Source organism: Gambusia affinis, linkage group LG19, assembly GCF_019740435.1.
Source record: "Gambusia affinis linkage group LG19, SWU_Gaff_1.0, whole genome shotgun sequence".
NCBI lineage: Eukaryota > Metazoa > Chordata > Actinopteri > Cyprinodontiformes > Poeciliidae > Gambusia > Gambusia affinis.
In genome coordinates, this window is record NC_057886.1 from 4,874,246 (window position 1) to 4,888,497 (window position 14,252).

At 38.8% G+C, this 14,252-nt stretch overlaps 1 protein-coding gene across 7 annotated transcripts; it reads right to left on the bottom strand.

Moving 5' to 3' along the window:
• Positions 1–550: 550 nt before the first annotated feature.
• On the bottom strand, positions 551–13,303 carry tom1 (target of myb1 membrane trafficking protein). Of its 7 annotated transcripts, none has more exons than XM_044100515.1 (16): positions 13,127–13,303; positions 10,543–10,627; positions 10,366–10,444; positions 10,105–10,254; positions 8,499–8,633; positions 8,273–8,404; positions 6,516–6,632; positions 6,190–6,320; positions 6,072–6,114; positions 5,867–5,996; positions 5,261–5,324; positions 3,830–3,899; positions 3,443–3,508; positions 3,006–3,068; positions 1,964–2,003; positions 551–1,210 (listed from the first exon to the last, which is right to left on the bottom strand). In XM_044100515.1, the coding sequence occupies exons 1-16, from the start codon at positions 13,176–13,178 to the stop codon at positions 1,116–1,118; spliced, it is 1,452 nt and encodes a 483-aa protein (XP_043956450.1). In that variant the 5' UTR covers positions 13,179–13,303; the 3' UTR covers positions 551–1,115. The 7 variants fall into 7 exon arrangements, with proteins under 7 accessions (XP_043956450.1, XP_043956449.1, XP_043956453.1 ...); XM_044100514.1 differs by having other exon boundaries at positions 6,190–6,323; positions 13,127–13,302; XM_044100518.1 differs by lacking the exon at positions 3,443–3,508.
• Positions 13,304–14,252: the final 949 nt, after the last annotated feature.

The following is a 14,252-nucleotide window of genomic DNA, read 5'->3' on the forward strand; positions in this document are numbered from 1 at the left end:
CTACGTCATATTCATGGTTCCTAAGATATAACACTTTGTGAAATACTTTCATTTTTAGAAGATCGATGGAACAGTAAAATTAGTTTTTAATGTATCAGAAAAAGGCAGTTTCTAATTACTTGTTCATTTGCGGGGGAATAAAATGCTATCCAATGGCAAAATAACACAAAACTGATTCATACTTTTAGGGGAAAAAACACAGAGAGAAATAAATAACCTTTGTTCGTGTGTATATATACAGTATATGTATTATTCCCTCTGGTTTTGGATGCTGGGCAGATGGAAGAATCTTCAATCCAACATTTTTGTTTTTGGACAGTTGCTATGACGTGTAACCATTCATTTTTTCTTTGGGAAAATTGAATTGGACTGAATTTCTTTTCTTCTCTTTTTCTTGACCCAACTTCTACCTTTTTGAAGCATGCTCAGATTTCACAACCACTATTTCATAGTAAACAATGTGAACCGCAGAATAATAAATTGTAAGATGAAAATAACAGTGACAGTTTGGATTTGGAGGGAAAAAAAGGAAGACAAGACAGTTCTGATGTCCAGTTAATAGCTTTAGTTTAATATCTGGCAGCAATCTGTCATGAATTTCTGTCATTATGCGGAAAAGCTGGAAGTACAAAATCTGGAATTTTTCCACATCCAACAAGAAAAATAGTGAAGCATTAAACAATAACAGTATGTTACATCAGAGCTTCACTTACAAGTTTACAGTGTTTTTTTAAAATTATTTTTTAAACTGTATTTTTACCTTTCATGTTACCAATATATATATATATGTATTCATATATACATTTCACAGCAGTATAATACATAATACATCCTGCAAAGTGTTTCTTTGTAACATTATCTTTTTTCCCCCTCTGAATGCCAGGAATGTAACCATATAGAAAATGTGCAAAAGTTTGCTCGCATACAAACCCCTCAAGTAAAAACATTCCTTCACCAGCATGGTTTTCATCCAGTTCCCAGCTCATTTTCTCGTCCAGCGTTGTCCCTCGAGTGTCACTTCCACGTAACGACCCTCCACTCAGTGATAAGTAGGGACGTTCCGGCCGGTGGCGCCGGGGGGGAGGCGAGGGATGGAGGTGGCCCACCGAATGGCTTTAGGACTCGGAGTAGCTGGCGTCCTGTGAGGAGCCTCGCAGGGATGGCAGGCGCTCCGCCACTTTTGCTCTTTCTGCCAGGAACCTGTCGAACTCTGCCGAGAGCCAAAAAAAAAAAAAAAAAAACACGATTCAGGGTTTGAGTCATGGCTGACAGCTCCAGGTTAACTGGAGAGGAACATTAAAAAACAACAACACATAGAATATAGAGAAGGTTCGTCCTGATTACTTAATAATTCTAAATCCTGCTGGAAAGCGCCATCTGCTGGTGAAATGCATGAAACGGAGAAAGAACGAACTGTAATTGTGTGATGAATTAAAACAATATAAATAATTTCCACTCACATGATTTATTGTTTCTCTCTTTTCTGTCTCTCTGGATGACAAAAGTCTTCAGGTTTTGAGCTTTGGTCTCAACTAGACCTTTTTTTGAAAGACAATTTTGTTTACAGAGACTTCATCATTTATTTTATTAGTTGTTTCTGTTGTTTTGTTTATTTACTTTCCAGTTCCTGTATTAAATGTTCAGTAGAATTTAAAATTTATTGATCTTTGAGAATTACATTACTGAAAAATGGTCCAAAACAACAATATTATCGTTTATCGTGATAACGTTTGGGAGAGTTTATCGTCCAGCAACGTTTGTTATTGTGACCAGGCACGTTCAATATTTCTATAAAACAGAAAACAAACCAGACTGCGCCCACTGCTTTAAAAATAACAGTTTCATACATTAGCATCAGAGAATGTTTTCTATCTAATGGTTCCACTGGTAACCATGGCAGCCGAATAAAATGCTAGCTGGAATCAGTGAGTCATTCAGCAGGACTTAATGTTTTCATCCTCACCTTCACTGGTCACACCCTCCGAGTCTTCATAGTCGTCGTACTGCATTGCAGAAAAACACACCCACACAAAGTAAACATTTTCATTCACTTACATTGCTGTAGTGTTTTGTCAAAGTGCTGGCAAAATGATTTCAAATAAATCCCTTTTTTGTTAATTGCAGCATCATTAATATACAGTGAAAGTGAAAGAAAATTCCAGCTTTCACATTCTACTGTTATTCCTGGAGTGTCAGAAAGAGCAGAAGCTTCTTAAAGAGACAGAGGCCCAATTTCAAATGGTCAGATTGTGAAGTCAAATTTTTTTCAGAGTCAAGTTTGATGTTTATGCAGCATTTTTATAATAACTGAAGGTAACATAGTTACTTGATTGTGCTATAAAATACCATTATATGCCTGGAGAATACATACAATTGCTCCTTTAATTTGAGTATATTTCTTTAGTTGAGGGGTGAAAATGATCTCTCATTAAAATATAATTGGTTTGGCCATAGGTTTTAGTTGCCAGAGGCTTTGGAGGAGCATATTCATCCTTTGCTCCACATCAAACCAACTTGGAGAGTTAGATTGGTGAAAAAATCAAATCAAATCTGGAACATCATCCAAATGTACAGCAGAAAAACAGAAGTAATGGGTTATCAAATTAAAGTTCTTAGACACTTTCATTTGCAGAAAATTTAATTAAAATGCCTAAAATGTTGTATTTATTCCAGAGGGATTGTTGTGAGTAATTGGTGATTTTGTTAAAAAAGAAATTATTTCCTAACAGGTTTTTTTTTTCCTTCACCCTGAAAAAATTTGCTCAAACTAAATACAATATCCTGCTGTTTTCTAGCTGCATAAGTTATTGTACAATAAAAATCTTTCTCAGAAAAACCAACTAAAAGTTTCTCCAGAAGTCGGCTTGTTTCAACAGTGTCTGCAGTTTTACAAATGTAGAATTTTTCGAGAAGACTGTGTCTTTAATATTTAAACTACAATAAAATAGGTGTAACACGTCAATTGGAACTTAAACTAATCAGCTTCATAAGATCTGGTCGCTGACCTCGTCTTCCAGCTCAAGCCATTTCTCGACATCGTCCATGACATTGGACTGGTTGATGGGAATCTGAGGAGGAAAAGTAGAGCAAAGGGTCAGAGGAGCCAGAAGTGAAACAGCAGACTCATCATGCCACCAAACCACCGAACACAAATCGAAAGCGAAAAGGACAATAGACTCAAACGGCATCGCCAACCAAAACAAGGAACGGAGAAAAATCAAGAAGTGAGGAAAAATGTCGACACGTCCCAAACAATGAGGTCGTGCCCTCGGAATCAAACACCAGCATGCAGACCATTGGGACTGACCTCAAAAGAAAAGAAAAAAAACCAATTAAATAAATAAAAATATGGTTATAAACAGAAACAAAAGTCACCCACAAGACGAGCGAATACAGGGACAAAAAGCAAGCGTTTGCACGCTGGCTGAGCATTCAGACCCACCATTCCCCTTTTAATCATCCAATCTAACTTTGGTGAAGAGCTGCGGGTCGAGGCTGGACTCTCATCCTTCTCGCACGCACGCACACACACACACGCACACACACACACACACAGAGTTCATTGAAAAGGAAACACTTAGAGAGACATAACTATTCCCCCCAAACTCACCACTGTGTTCATAGCACAGACTCTATGAACACCCCGTTTAAAACCTAACTTGACCCATTTGACTTTTTATTTATTTATTTTTTTTAACCATTTTAAGCTGCATTCACCTTAATGTGCTTAAATGTCCCATGACAGACAACAAGTTTAGTCTTGTGACTCTCAAATCTGTAGGAATCCCAAATGCCACTGTGTTTTTTTTTGTTTTCTTCTTCTTCTTACCAATCGGGAGTTTTGTAAACTGCTGCCCTGAGCTCGAGCCAGATCGTCCGCTGTCACTTCATTCGCATCACTGAAAACAAACGTTTTGTACATTAATTAACTGCAATTAGAGTCATTTACATAAGAACAAGGCAAACCGGGTGAAAAGTTTTCAGCAGAAAACGCAACTTGCCACAAACAGGAAGAATTACGGAATTTGATTCACTTTTATCTGCAACTAAAGGGTCTTGCATCGTGCGCTTACAACATTTTTCTCACATGGTTGGAGTGATGCGGTTATGCCGGATGTGCATTAAGACAAGTTTGGATCCTTTGGATTCTTCTGGCCAAACAAATCAAGAAGCTTTCCATCTCTAAGTTGCAGGATAACAAGATGACTTACATGATCGATATCTGATATTTGATATTAATATTGCTCCTCTAACTGATATATTCATTTCTTATATACATTTGCCTACACTTCCAGTGTTTTGCAGAAGCCGCTCTGCTTCAGCTAACCTCATCCCTCCAGAAACACATACGAAAGCAGCAACAAGATGGAAATTAATATTGTTTATGAATATGGACCCAGTTTTATTTATCTGATATGCTAAAAAAACATGAACACCACTGGCAAATACAGATGTTTGATGCAGATATGTCATGTATCCCTAGTTTTAATATTTGGATTTATTTCTATGCAGTGGGGGGTGCTGATAACTAAAGCAGTAGGCTAATTAAACATTTTCAAAGTTAGCAAAAATGTTAAAGCACAAAACCTAAAAGAAAATTGCTCTGCTTTTAGTGGATGAACACACATGTGCCCACCACTGTTGGCATGCTAAGAAGAAAGTTACTTGTGCTAATCTTATGGCACTAATAATACATTAGTTCTGCTTCTGCTAACACAAAAGCACCACAACCAACACAGTCTGGAAAAAAGAACTTAGGGCAAGATAATTGGGTTAGCCGTTCTCAAAGCTAGCAAACGTGCTAAAGCGTTAAGGACATTTTGTTTCCCCACCGTTAGCCCACCGCTGCTGCTCGGCATTGCAACTTGTCAACTTTATCTTCAATCTTGTTAAGATGCGCAGCAAAGTAATTGGCAGTTTCACTGCTGGATCTGGGAATGTCTTGAAAATCCTAGAGTGAAGATGAACGACTGCTTTATGCTCACAAACTCTGCTGTTTAGGTGCTGCTAGCCGTGCTAACATTGCCCATTCTGCTAATATAAAATGCTAAACACAATAAAAACTGTTCATTCTAAGGTCATTTCGCCTTTGTTTTAAAACAACGTCACTACTTATAAAATATAAATAAGAGAAATTCAAATCAGCTAAAATCAGTAATAAGCAGATAAAAAATAACGAGAAATTGGAAACAAAATACTGTTCAGTGCGCTGCTGGTTTGAGCCTTTTAGAATTGATTTCTAATTTTTTTTTTTGTTTACCTTGTTAGTTGCTGACTTGAGATGTTTATTTTCTGCGATAACATGTCGTCTGATTCGCTTGTACCTGAATATGAAAAAAGAACAGGAAGCGATGTAAACACGACGGTACAACAATGTAAAAAGAATTAATGGTAAAACCTTTAAATAAAATATTCAACTGAAAATGGTACAAAAACAACATGTTTCATATTCATACAGAAGAGAAATACATAGCTCTCCACATTTATTACCTATGTAAAAAGATAAACAAATAAATCTATGTTTTTATTAAAGCAACATATTACACTTAAACAGGCACATGAATTCAATGAGAAACAATATTTCCAAATTAAGAATTGTACTGACTTGACTTAATTGATTTGTGTAATTAAAAAAAACCTAACACAAACTTAAACAACTAGATGATGCTCTACATCAAACACCCGGCAACATTTTCAGCAGGTGCTACAGGCAGAATATAAATGTCACTCCATAATATATGTATAAAAAAGCCCACAATATTTCAGTTTTATCACTTTATGACTCATCTTTGCACCATTTATAGCTATGAGCGAGTTAACAGAAAGCGAGCTGCGATTCAGACGCAGTGAGAAATGCGGCACTTACTCAGCTTGGCCATCAGGCTGTACAAACTGTCTGGCTTGGACAGACTGAGGGAGCTGTCGCTTTTAACTGAGGCGATCCCTGATTGGCTGACGGGTGAATAAAGGTCGGACAGGTTCATATAGTTGTCGCTCTGCAAGAAATCAAAAGAAAAGTGTAAAGTCCAACTGATACACGACACTAATATGAGGGTAATGCTGCTCTTTACCTTCTGCTCTGTGCTTTGACCGTTCGTTAATCTTCTTTCAAACCTGCAAATGGCAAAACAACCAATCAGGATTAAAAAGCCTTATTGAAGAGTTTAATAATAATCATAATGTAGTCACCTGTGGAAGCGAGTGAAGGCAGTGTTCATTTCATCGTTGGTGGCCAGTAATTCCTCGATCAGCTTCTCCTCGCTGAGTCTGGGGATGATCTTCACAATCCTGTCTTGCATTTCCTTACATACAGTGTACAACTGCTAATGACACAACCAGACAGAGCATGTGTGGGTGGGGTGGGGGGGGGGATTGAAGGGCCAGATGTAGCACGGAGCGCATGAAGCACTAGATCAGTTAAGGGTACCGCAGCGTCGTCAAGCGACAGGAGAGGGAGGAAATCCACAGTGACGCAGCGAGGAGCGCATTCAGCTCCGGGACGGATCCATTTTTACCTCCAGCAGCTCCATGTCTGCCTGCTTCGCCGTGACCGGATCCAGCTGGCTCATCATGTCCGACATGGTGGACAGGTTGCTGCGCACCACGCCCAGCTCCGTCTTCAGCATCTTCACCTGCAACGACACGGCGAGTGAGTCGAAGAGTGCAGCGACAATCCAAGATGCGCTGAGAAATCGGTTGGCGACGGCCAACCTAGGGACGCACCGATCCACTTTTTTTCACTTCCGATACCGATATCTGAGGTTTGATATCGGCCGATTCCGATCCGATACAGGAAAACAAGGCCATGTTGACCTAAAATATTTCTATTTTTTGGAAACGCAGACATAAATGTACTGAATACAACAGTGGCTTCACAAGCATGGTCAAAGAAATGAACATAACACAACTTTGATTTGTTCAGTCAGTGAATTTAGGAGTAGAACAGCCAATAAGGTAGAAACTGAAATTGAGAAAAACAATAGATTGGTAAAACATATAAAAAAAATAAACTTTGTTTCCAGTGGGTCAGTGGGTATAATTCAGAATTCTAAATATAATGTAAAATAAATAATAAAGCTTGACGTGGCTCAGAGCACAAAGCATAGAGTTACACTGATTTAATCTAGAAATTTTTGTTTTGATAACAGGACGATACAGATATTAGTATCGGATCGGTGCATCTCTGGACTAAAAGGTTGAAAACAACTAATTACTTTTTCAAGCAGTGACTCTACCGTAGCTAAGCACTACATTACTTTGCAGCCACACTTTTCAGTGTGGAAGTAGGAACTGTAGAAACAAGACTCAAAGTTAGTGAGGTGACTTAACAGGAAGTGAGGCTGCTGCTTTTAACTTGGGGTGAGATTTCAGGAGTGAACCGGAAGCTGAACGTTTTAAAGTTTTCCTTTTCAACAACTTTATCCACCGTAGATTACGCTGGATTAGGAAGTCTTGGGAGTTTTAGAAGTCTCTGATCTTAATATGAAAGTAAAGTAAATCCACAGATACTAGTGCTAATTGTGCTAATCATGCTAATCAGATTAAAATTTCAGATCTGTGATCACTTGTCTTTGTTTCAAAATAGCAGTGGAATGGTGCATATCTGCAGAGCTGTGTAACACAGACTGCTCACTCACACGCACAGTGTGACGTCGCCTCTGCTCCAAGTGTAATTCAACAATCATCTGTCAGTGTGGAGTTTCAGAAGAAGGAGATTTTAAAGAAACAGAAGCCCAATTTAAAGGCATTAAATTAGGAAGACAAATGACTTTTAAGTCATATTTAACACGTATAGCATTTTTGTAACAACTGAAGTTAACATAGCTACTTTGTTATGCGAGAAAATGCCAGGAAAATACTGTCCCTTCAGAAAGGTACATTTTCTATGTTTTTGTTTAAAACCCCTAAATAGAAATTAGCTAATTAGCTAAAACTTGTTGGAAGGTCAGAGCTTCACAGACCTTATCAGCCACAGACACTCCTGCTGGTTGAGTGACTCAATTCGTAGTGAAAGGAAGGATGAAGGTTAAAGGCCAAAGCAAGAAATAGAAATAATAAGCAATTGTTAAACCACCATAGCATCACCTTCCTGAAATAATGTCATTTTATCCCCCCAAATTTTTGGCAAAAAAAATAATTTGGCAAGCTGTTTCTGTCAAATTTTAGAAGAAAAAAAAATGACTCGGGCGGTTATTTTAGGAAGGTGATGACAGGAGAAACTGAACTTGTCAGAGCGCGGTGACAGTCGGCTGTTGTCTTCCGGCTGCATCACCTGGCTGGGAGTGAAGGCACCGGTTCCCTCCAGGGCCAGTCTGAGCTCAGAGGTGTGAGCAGGGATGAGAGGTTTAGAGGGCAGGCGCACAGCAGATAGAGCAGTGACAGCAGGCCCGTTCGCAGGTAAAGTCTGCCGCGCGCAGAGGCAGCGAGAAGACAAGAGAAAAAGGAATGAGCAAAAGACAAGAGGAGGCAGATCGGAAGCACAGCAACGGCGCCTGCACCTTCTTCGGAGCCTGAGCCGCCGGGTAGCCGTCGAGCTGAGCCGCCGGGAACTCCAGTCCCTTCCGCCGCAGGTCTTCGTACACCGACACCACGCCCGTCAGGTCGGGCGAGCTGCGGAATGCGTCGGCCCACGCCTTGTTGAGGGAAGAAACCGCAAGTTACTGTCAGGCAATGATGCGAATAAGACCGGCTCCAGCCTGGGCTCTTTGTTTCACCTCAGCTCCACCTGCAGAACCTGGCACCTAACAGTGGCACTAGTTCAACATATTTTACTTAAGTGAAAAGTCACAAGTAGTTGTCTAAGAAATTACTCAAGTGACAGTGGAATAGTCTCGAGTAGTAACTGATAAAAAAATAAAAAAAATAAATCATTTAATGCTTAAAAATTACAACATCAAACTGAAGCTATGTGGAAATTTTCAGATTTTAAGGACCTAAAGGTTCTAAATAACATATTTACAAAATAGCAAAATCAGGCGAAAGGAAAAAAGAGAATCCAAATCTGTTTATATCAACATAAAATTTTAGGTGTGTATCTGTGTCTGGTGAGATTTTGGTAAAAATTAAATAAAATAAAATAAAATAAAATAAAAAACATAAAAAATTATGATTTTGTTATTTTGTATTGATTTTCATATTAGTCATTAAAACAAACTAAATTTCCACATACTGTAAGTTTATATTTATTATTTTGTAATTCTCTTATTTAGATAAATTACTTTCTTTTTTATTCCTTAAAATACCAAAATTTGCTCAGAACTTTCTATTCTGACAAACTGAATGACGTCAGCCATCAAAATGCAAAGTTATGCGGAAAAGTTGGTATTTTAAGGACTGAAATTAAAATTAATCTAAATTACATGATTACAACCAAATCACCTCTCTGTTTTGTGTTTTACCACAAATTCACCAAACAAAGATGCACACCTAAAATTTTTAATTAAAGTTTGACATTGAAAGAAATTGATTTGGATTTCCTCCCTCCCCCATATTTACTATTTTGCAATTCTCTTCTTAAGATGAATTGTTTTCTTTTTGATTCCTTAAAACACTAACAGGTACACATAACTTTACATTTTGACAAACCAAATGACGTCACACACTAAAGCATAAAGTCACGTGGAAATTTAGGTTTGTTTATTTTTCCCCCACCAGAGGGTCTTTTTGTGGGCTCTAGTGTCCCTTATATGACAGTAAGCCTACAGGAAAGGGGGAAGGAGAGGGGAGAAGACATGCGGCAAATGTCGGTCGGGTCCGGGAATCGAACCCACGACGGCCGCGTCGAGGACTCAAGGCCTCCAAATGTGGGTTGCGCTATCCCCTACTACGCCACCTCAGCACTTTGAATTGAGGTATTTTAAGGATATGACAATAATTCATCTAAACAATATGATTACACACACACACAAAAAAAATTCAGGCAAAAGAAAAAACAAATATTCAAGATTAGTTTCTTTCAAAATAAAACTTCCAGAAGTTAGCGACACTTCACAATAAAGTCCCTCAATTAAAAGCAAAGCGTAGTAAAAATTCTCCCTAAGAGAACATATTTCCCAAAAAGTTTACCCAAGTAAATGTAACCAGTTACCACCGAACTCGGCTCACCTGAATAATGCCGAGGACTCGGTCATGTACGATCTGCGGCGGGTTGTTCCTGGGGATGATGGAGCGCACCAGAACGCCCTCGATGAAGTCGCGCGTCGTCACCGAGATGTGAAACCTGTAGCCGCAGTTCTTCACACACGTCTCGAGGACCTGCGCTCGGAAAGAGGGTGAAGTGGGAAATCCAACAGAAAACAAACCGAAAGATACCAAGCTGCTTCAATTCCAAGATTTCGCACGACGAGAAACGGAACCGGCGCTCACAGTAAGAGCCAACATGACCTCCTTGAAGTTCTTGTTCGCCACAATCCGTTTCTTTATGGCTCTGACTGCGTCTCTGGGCCTGGAAGTCAGAGAGGTGGCGACGGTTAGACGCATGGAAGCTCGAGGGAAGGGCATGTTTCTGATGATGACAGATAACACGCGCACACGGAAACACACCCTTCTTCTGAGCTGTTGATTATGTCACAGATTTCCATGTTGAGTTCCCAGTCTTCAGATGGTAAACTGGAGTTAGTGGCACGCTCTGTAAAAACACCCCAAAAAGTCAAGAGACGTAAAACAGCCTGTTAATGCTAATGCTAATAACAACAAATACGACATTAATCCATATTTATGCGTCACATTTTTTTTAGTATACCCTTAGCAGCTGGTCATTTTTTTTTATTCTTTAGCTTAAACATTTAGCTACAGTTCTGGACATTTTGAAATGAGAAACTGTACATGAGCAATGCACCGACAGGAATATTAGTTAGCGAATATTAGTTTAATGTTATAATTATATTATAAAATTAATTCTTTTCAAAGGGGAATGCACTCAAACGTGCTGAAATGAAAGGATAAAATACTGATGTGAAAAGAAACGGCAACGTAGCATCAAGCTAGCTAATACATTTAACTCAGTAGTACTTCGTGTATAATCTGCATGGTGGGCGTGGTTTACTTCAGGAGGCGAGCGCCATTGTGGAGACCCACATCTTCATTATGTGGGGATATTTATAGCTCCTGGCTGCCTGGATGAAGGATAAACGATTTCCTGTTTGACCCAAAAAACCTGGAAGAATCATCTACAGCTCCGAAGAGACGGCCTGGATCAGATAAGTCTGATGAACACTAATCAGTGACGACCACAGGAAACCTAAATGTGCGCAGCTATGTGAACACATACATTCTTCTTTGGAGCAGCACACTCCTAGAAAAAAACAAACAAACAAACAAACAAACAAAAACAAAAAAACAGTAAAAACTACCACAATTAATGTGGAAAAATTAGTGTGTCAATTTCCTTTTTTTGAGTGACAATAGAATAGAACAGCCCTTTGTTTATCACTAAGATGGGAAATTCCCAGTATAGTAGCTTGATTGATAGATAAATTGAGAGTGGGGGGTTTCTAGACCAATTTTGCCAGGAGAGGGCTTCAGGGCGGGTGTGTCTTCAATGGGACACAGAACAAAAGAATAAAAAAATACGTAAATAAAAAAGGGGCAGTATTTCATTGTTTAATATTTTAAATCAGCCACATTTCGCAGGTTGCAGACACCTGATATAGGAAGTGAAAACTGGGATCGTATCTCAATTATAGATGCAACGATCCAATATTAATATCAGATATCGGCCAATATTGAAAAAATTTTCTACATTGGGTTTTGGTGATGATCCATAAGGGCAGATCTATAACGTCTAATTCTTTGCCTTGTGCTCTGAGTGTCGTCATTGTTTGTTGTTTATTTTACATTATATTCAGGATTACTAATTTTGCTTTCTGATCCAATTGAAAGATTTGTTGCAAATTATTTTTATATGCTTCACCAAGGTAGACAACCTATTGTTTTTTTTTTTTGTAGCAGTTACAGTTTCTTTGCTTTTTAAATTGGCTATTATACTCCTAATTGAACTGACTGAACAAATTAAACTTGTGTTGATTTTGCATGTTTGACCGAGCTTGTGAAGTTACTGGTGTATTTAAGTTTGCCGTGCAGGTGCAGAAAAAAATCAATTGATTTTTTAGTAATTCAGTACATCTATGTCTGTGTTTGAAAAAAGAAAAGTTTTACGTGAATTCAACAGATGGATCGGTATCTAAACCTCAAATATCGGTACTGGTATCGGTAGTGAAAAAAAGTGGATCAGTGTATCGCTAATCCCAATAAAGCTGAAGGGTAAAAGTGATTTTTTTTTAAATTCAATGTTAAAAAATAGCTTCAAGGATAACAGTTGAAATTGGTCAAAAGTAGCACTTAAGATCAACAACAATAATAACATTTTCATAAACAATTGAAAGAAATCCACGATGTATCAGAAACTTGAAACCCCCAAGTTGACAGGCTTACAGAAAGATGAAAACAGGCCCACTAATAATGCTTTAGCATGTTGTTTGGACGGAAAACCCCACCTGTTTACCCTTAGCATTGTTTACAGGCGTTACATTAGAAAATGTCAATATAGGTGTATGCGCTTCCTGGTTCCCAAGGTTACCACTGTCTCTTTAATAAATGAAAACGAGCTCCTTAATCGTTGATATTAGAGCAATAATAATGATGATGATGATGTTTGAAGCCGTCAGTTTGCGTATACTAGTGAGTGAGTAGCACAGAAAAGCCAGTGTGATGTAAATGTGCTGCAGCCTGCTCTCATTTGGGTCAGATGGGGTGGGGGTAGGTGGGGGTGGGATGTCCGGCTCAGCTCGGTGCAGGTTAAAAACGGAGCCAACGGGGACCGATCGGTCTCCCAACACCTCCCCCGCCTAATCATTGTCTTCTCAGGGCGTCAATCACGCCGTAAACCGCCGCGCCTCCATCTGTTTTCAAGCGTTTAAGTTGTTGTTTCCCCCTCCGTGGTGAAACGCACCAGGTCTCGGAATAAAATAAAATAAACAAATAAATAAATAAATAGAAAACAGGTTACAGAACGGAGTAAATGGCAGCTCGGTGGAGCCTGGGCGGAACGCTTGAGCAAAGCCAGTGATCGGGTTAAAGCGCTTTAATTTTTTTTTCCCTCTCTTTTTTTGTTGCGTTGAGAGCTCACCGATTAACTGGCCCACCGGCGAGCTGAACGGATTCCCCAGCAGAAACTCCATGATGGTGGACGGTGAGAGGGTCCAGCGAAGCGCCGACGTCTCCGGGCCCCCGCTGCTGCTGCTGCTGCTGCTGCCGCCGCCGCCGCTGCTGCTGCTTTCTCCAAAGTGGAGCACCGAGTGCGTCAGGCTTTAAAGGGAAAGCAGCCTGCTACTTATCAGATGCTCGCTGTTACAAGGTCGGTACGCTGTAACTGCGCCCCGCAGCGGCTGCTTGGACGTCTGCTCCATTAAAAAAATAAGTAATTAAATAACAGAAGAACATATTTGCATTTACATTAGCATACAGTAACTGTCCGAGCTTGCAGTTACTGCATGCTAACAGTATGCAGTTATGTATACTGTACAATATACATACATAACTGTATACGGTATACAGTTATGTATGTATATTGTATGCTAACAGTATACTGTATGCTAACTGTGTTAAAAAAACCCCTCTGAGGATCATTTGCAGATCCTCACAACCGAAAGAAAAAACTAGAAAAGAAACTATTTACTAAAAAATGATGGTTTGTAGTGCATAATAGAACGACGGAGTATTGGACCATACTAGGAAAAATTTTGTTAAAAAATGCAATCCATAATTTCTGAAAACTACCTCCCATTTTACAATCATACGACGGAGTATTAGGGCCACGGGAAACAATTTAAAAAAAATACAATTACGAGATTAAATTAATAAAATTACGATAATAAAATCGAAATAATAAAAGAAAACAAAAATAATCACATTTCGAGAATAAAGTCATATGTCTAGTACAAAGTCATAATATGAAAATAAAGTTTTAACAGTATTAATAAAGTAATTTTTAAAGTAACAAAAGTAATTTTCTCTCGGAATACTACTTCATTGTTGTATATACGACTTTATTCTCGTAATTTTATCTTTAAAAAAAAAAAAATTCGTGGCTCTGATATTGATATAGTCGTAAAATGAAAGTGGTTTTCAGAAAGTGTGGACTGCGTTTTTATTCAGTCCCCATGGTGGAAATTTTGTACCTTTTTTTTCCTGTGCAAAATAAGTTGCCACATAGTGTGAAGCTCTGATCTTGTCACGTGTCTTAGATAACTTTG